The sequence below is a fragment of the Xiphophorus couchianus genome, chromosome 5 (assembly GCF_001444195.1).
Source record: "Xiphophorus couchianus chromosome 5, X_couchianus-1.0, whole genome shotgun sequence".
NCBI classification, from domain to species: Eukaryota; Metazoa; Chordata; class Actinopteri; order Cyprinodontiformes; family Poeciliidae; genus Xiphophorus; species Xiphophorus couchianus.
Window position 1 is genome coordinate 34370833 of NC_040232.1, and position 5911 is coordinate 34376743.

General features: G+C 40.4%; 1 protein-coding gene across 2 annotated transcripts; it reads left to right on the top strand.

Annotated features, from left to right (window-relative positions):
• Positions 1-5039, top strand: LOC114145033 (beta-1,3-galactosyltransferase 1-like). 2 transcript variants are annotated; one of them, XM_028018353.1, is made up of 4 exons: positions 1-833; positions 926-1022; positions 1971-2033; positions 3047-5039. In XM_028018353.1, exons 1-4 carry the CDS (start codon positions 747-749, stop codon positions 4060-4062), a joined length of 1263 nt encoding a protein of 420 aa, XP_027874154.1. In that variant the 5' UTR covers positions 1-746; the 3' UTR covers positions 4063-5039. The 2 variants fall into 2 exon arrangements, with proteins under 2 accessions (XP_027874154.1, XP_027874155.1); XM_028018354.1 differs by having other exon boundaries at positions 3-1134.
• The last annotated feature ends 872 nt before the right edge of the window (positions 5040-5911 follow it).

The window sequence follows — 5911 nt, forward strand, 5'->3', positions numbered from 1 at the left end:
CAGTGCAGGGGAAAAAAAAATCCATACATATGTAATAGGGTTTTATTTTAACTATATTATAGATGTGAAGTTTGTCAAAATAGTTTGTTTTTTTTTAGTCAAAAAGGATTTTCTCCTGACATTTATTGCTGTGTAAGTTATTTTATGTTACTTTTTACGGTTCCAGGACAATGTTGAAAAGCCCGCCAGCAAGTCCACTGGTTATGTTCTGATAAAAAAAATGAAGGTTAATATCTGAACTTAATTCTGATTAAAGTTAGGCTACAGCTTCTCAAACAGGCCATTTATGCTAGAAGCTCTTCAGTGTTTTGGGATTAAAACAACTCTGCAAAGAATACTGGGTAAAACCTTCAAGTTATCTCTTTCTGATCTTAAAATGACTTTGGTCTAAATCATGTAACAAAAATGGAAAAAAAGTCAGTAAAGGGGACAAACACTTTTTCATAACCCTGTATAAAATCTCCAAATGGAGGCTTGCTGATGAGATGCTTAAACAGCTGGGTTACTCTTTTGGATGGAGAAAAAGCATCAGTTCCCCCTAGCAGCTCCCCACAGGTGATGGATGGTATACATTTTTTGTACTCTGAAATGTCACCTGGGTATATTTTGACTGGATTGTTTTTATTGTATGGTCACATTTCTGGCAACAGCTTTAAAAGTGTGTCACTACCTGTATTTCAGTCCAACTTCATAACAGGAATTGCAAACTTAAAGGTAACAGAGTATTGTCTAACACTGACCACCTTATGGAGGAAACATGTTTCTGTTGCTTGTCTCTGACTTGTTTGTTGTTGCTCAGAACCATAGGGGAAGGTCGTGACAGTAACAAACCGGTAAATGGAAATTCTCACATATCTGGCTTTGCGCTTTTTTCACTAGTGAATCACGAACGATCTGATTTTTTTTTTTTTTTTACCCCTCCAAGGGTTCTTTTGTGGACCCTAGTGTCCCAGGAAAGGACATGCGGCAAGTATCATCGGGTCTGAGAGTCGAACCCGCGACGGCCGCATCGAGGACTCAAGGTCTCCAAACATGGGTTGCGCTAACCACTACGCCACCACGGCACGCCCTGATCTGATTCTTTTGAACAGCTCTTTACCATGAATGACAGGACTCGTTACTCCTTGGTTCATAGTTGAGTTTTATTGTGTTGCCTTAATTGTTATAGTTAACGGTGCAGGAGAGGAATTTTGTTTCCGCCAAATCCACTCAAGTCCACTTTTTTTCCTGTGCTGTTTGTTACATTTTCCCTTTTTTGTTTCTGAATTACAAATGGCACTAAAATGTAAAATATACACACAACACTCGTAAAAAAAAACACCAACCTACATTAGTATTTGACATATTTTGAAATTTTGTTGGAAAATTTAGTAAAAGAACATTCTGCAAGAACATACTGCGGTTATTTACTGAATGCAGATGATTGAACTTCACTCATGAACACAATGAAGATAAAACTTAGTACTGTCAACCACACCCGTATACACGCTACTCACCTCCGCTGGTCCCTGTTGGCAGAGCCTGTTGTGAATGTTAAAGCTAGTTAGCCTGTCCACCAATGACAGCGGATAAACGGTTTTCCTGTAACGGTGAGTTGTTTCTTCACCATTAGCACATTTAGCTATCCATCCATCCATTTTCTGTTCACCCTTGTCCCTAATGGGGTCGGGAGGGTTGCTGGTGCCTATCTCCAGCTACGTTCCGGGCGAGAGGCGGGGTTCACCCTGGACAGGTCGCCAGTCTGTCGCAGGGCAATACAAAGACATACAGGACAAACAACCATTCACACACACACTCACACCTAGGGAGAATTTAGATAGACCAATTAACGTAACAGTCATGTTTTTGGACTGTGGGAGGAAGCCGGAGTACCCGGAGAGAACCCACGCATGCACAGGGAGTTAATACTTTTTTTTAACAAGGCCATAAATTTAGTTCTATTATTTGACATTCTTGTCTTTATTTTTTAGCACATTTGGGACATTCTTCACATGGTTTGGCTCGTGGACATTGGCTGAGAGCTGCATTAACAGGTATGTGCAACTTATTTGCCCAATATAGAAATATTTTGACATTATCTATGCTCATCATTTGAATGCTTAAAGATCCATATATTAAAGCTTGCTAGTACTGAGTCCATGAATATTCAATCAGTTGCTCTGGGTTTGTCTGCTGCACGTCCATGATGCGACAAAGAACGTCTAAACTGTTAAAGGTGTTACAGCGTTCTCTGCATTCAATGCATAAAATTGAATATTTAACATCTTTCCTGTTGTAATTGAACACTTGTCAATAAAACAGATTTGATTTGACCGATTAAAATAATATGTAAGCCCACAAATGTTGAAGTTTGAAGTTCTATTTATGTGGCCCAATTTAACAAGTGTACCTAATAAAGTGGCCGTGGGGGTATTTTGTTAAACTTTTGCATCTATGAATTAAGATTTTTGTTTTAGGTTTACATTAAGCACTATCAAACTTTAACATTATTAATCACATTTTCACGTGTTAACTTTTATACTTCCATGTTCAAAAATGAGCTTGTAGAAATACGCTTTTGATGATTTACCCAGGAAAAGCTTCAGGAGTTAAAACTAATGGACATCAATAAAATGTATTTCCTCTTGTTTGGCATATGTTGCTCCTCTAATCTTAAGTTAATTCAGTTTCAGGACATATTTTAATCTTTCCACTGATGGACTTGTCTGCGGATGTTCCCACCATCAGATTATGCTGGTTTAGAGTTTTGGTTGCCAGGCAACAGAAACCACTTCCAACTGGAAATGCTTCAGTCAGTCAACTTAACATCTGATTAGTTTAGTTTTCACGTTGACCAGCCTGAATTTAAAGATAGTGCTCATTGGTTACACAATTTAAAAGTATTTTCATGTAAAGATGTTAAAATAGTGACAATTCCTGGAAATATTGAGCCAACCTGTTTTGTGTTTTCAAAGAATGAAGTGTTAGTATAGTATGTTCTTTACTCAGAACTTAGTCCTTTAACACATGCTTTGCTCTGAAAGTTTTGCAATAACATTTTTTGCAGTTCTAATGGACAACAGGAGACGACTGAAGGACATCCTCATCTGCGTTTTGGTAGGAGTGACAGTGGTCATCATTTACCTTACCTCGGAATACAAGCCTGATCACTTGTATGGTCCAGCAAACAAAAAGTCCAATGCCACGGCCTCTTCGCTGCCTGAGCCAAAGTGGGAGGACCCAGGCCCATACCATGTGGCCTACCCACGGAAGTACAGATTCGTCATGGATAACTCTCCAACGTGCAAGACCGCCACTCCGTTCCTGATCTTGATGGTTCCCGTTGCTCCTGCCAATTTGGAAGGTCGGGACACCATCCGAAGGACGTGGGGGGGTAAGAAAATGGTCCTCGGTCGGCTGGTTGAGACCGTCTTCATAGTGGGGCTACCTGGAGGGGTTGATGCCAACCAGCAGCAGGCGAGACTGAAACAGGAGAGCGAGCGGTATCGTGATCTCATCCAGAGTAACTTCCAGGACAGCTACCGCAACTTGACCATCAAGACCATGGTCATGCTGGAGTGGCTGGCTCAGCACTGCGCCAAGGCCAGCTTTATGATAAAAATCGACTCGGATATGTTACTGCATGTTGATAATTTGGTTGCATTGTTACTTGACCCGGAGACGCCTAAGGAAAACTACATGTCGGGTTTGGTTTGGTGGCACAGCCCAGTTTCAAGAAACCCTTTCAACAAGTTCTACATGCCAAGCCATGTGATCGCCGAGCCGGTGTACCCCCCCTACCCTCTGGGCATGGCTTACGTCATGTCTCTGGATCTACCCAAGAAGATCCTGAGCGTCTCGCCTCACATCAAACCCATCAACATTGAAGACGCATACCTGGGCTTGTGCCTGAATCGTTTGGGTGTCTCTCCTACCAACCCTCCTGATCAGAGGATGTTTCAGGTCATCCCCAGGCATCCTCTGAGCAGATGCAATCTCTCCAAAGTGATCGCCACGACTACGACGAGCATGTCACAAATGCAAATCTACTGGCAGAGGATCATGCAGGGAGTTCACTGCTGAGCCTGATTTGAATATTGATTATTTTTGAATGGTTTGGCAGTTTCTGGTTCATTCTGGTTCACAGAAGGAAGCTATAGTCCCATCCCCATGGGATAAGCATTATGTGGAAGGTCACAAACAGAGGAATGGTATTCTTACCATTGCAATAATTTTACTCTTCGGCCTTTTCTTTTTGATGCTGTACGTTACAGGTCGACAGGGATTTGCTGGCTCGGAGGCTGCGTTACAAGCCAACGCAGCCTCCGTTCTTAGCTTTTGGCTAAAGAATGCATTTTTTAGCCAAATGCATTCCTATGGCCATATGAATGTAGCCAGGAAAACAAAAACGTCTAACATTTTGGATCCCACCCATTTCTGTCCATGTTTTTTTTCCCGTTGATTTGCACAGGATTAACAAAGCAGACAATCCATGTAATTATTACAAATAGCATTGGTCCATAAGTAAAACTAATCCCATGTGAAAAGGGCTTAATGTTGTTTTAAATTATTTTACTAGGCTTTGAAGTAAGTTTTTTTTTTTTTTTAACTTATGTATAGAGAGCAGTCATTCTTCTATGCACACAAATATTTTTACATTCAGTTTGTATTTGGCTGCTATCTGTGTAGAGTTTTGAACTTTCTTCCCTTTGGAGGCATAGATATTTTTCAGTGTATTCCAGGTTACTAAAAACCATGCATGTTAAGCTGCAGTAACAGATTATGGAGGCCCAAATATAAACTTACAAACTCTGAAGTTGGTGTTGAATGTGGATAAGACAAAAGCAATGGTTTTCTCACCTGCTAGAAAACTACCAGAAACCTCCCTATTGCTTACCACTGCTGCAGGAGCACAAATCGAGTTTGTCAGTAATTATAAATATCTTGGTTTTATTCTAGATAATGAACTCTCTTTTAAAAATCATATAGCAAATCTACTACGGACATTGAAAATGAAGATTGGGTTTTATTAACGAAATGGATCTTGTTTTACACGCAAAGCTAGAAGAAAATTGGTAGCAGCGACATTCCTGCCACTTTTGGATTATGGAGATGTTTTATATATGAATGCTTCGAACAAATGTCTTCAATCATTGAATACTGTGTATCATTGCGCTTTAAGATTTATAACCGGTAGTAGATGTCTGACACATCACTGTGATTTGTACGCAAAAGCTGATTGGCTCCTTTAAGTGTACGGAGAAACAATCATTTAATGATCCTGATATATAAATCTCTACTCGGTCTAACCCCAGCATATTTATCCACTCTCCTACATAGAACTGTCAATTCTCGTTCTCTTCGCTCCAATAACATTATTCTTCTGCATGTCCCACGCTTTCAAACTGAAAAAGGGAAACAGGCATTCAGTGTGTTTTGCCCCCACAGCGTGGAATCAGTTGCAGTCTGAACTTAAGATGTCAGAAATGATTTCACTGGACTTATTTCGAGCAGTTCTTAAAGATAGGCAACAAGATTCTATGAAACAGTGTCATTGTTTTCAAATAGTTTTTATTGTTTTATGCTTGTGCATATGTATTAATTGTTTTTATCTTGTAACCAGATTGCTATGTATTGCAATGGACCTTACCAGGCTCCGCCCACAACCGACCCACGTGACCGCAAGTCTCATAGCAAAGCCTCGCGGTGCGTTGTTTCTATGTAAACATGACCCGATTAGTGCATCATTTCTACTGGATTTTCACAATATATCAGCTACTTCAATGGACAGAGGAACTAACAAGTTCAGGTCATCATCTGGGAGGAGGTTACTGGTTTCTCAGTCACAAGCTGGTTGCAAACCTGAGGCCAGCAGGTGTCAGTCAGTTATGGTAGATCTGACATTTGGTTTGATGACGTCAATATGAGAAGC

What these genes read in the sequence shown, in the direction of transcription:
- LOC114145033 (XM_028018353.1), top strand. Translation starts at nt 747, where the DNA reads ATGGAGGAAACATGTTTCTGTTGCTTGTCTCTGACTTGTTTGTTGTTG. An exon ending in GTCGTGACAGTAACAAACCG is followed by an intron (nt 834 to 925) that starts GTAAATGGAAAT and finishes TACCCCTCCAAG; the next exon opens with GGTTCTTTTGTGGACCCTAG. An exon ending in GCTGAGAGCTGCATTAACAG is followed by an intron (nt 2,034 to 3,046) that starts GTATGTGCAACT and finishes CATTTTTTGCAG; the next exon opens with TTCTAATGGACAACAGGAGA.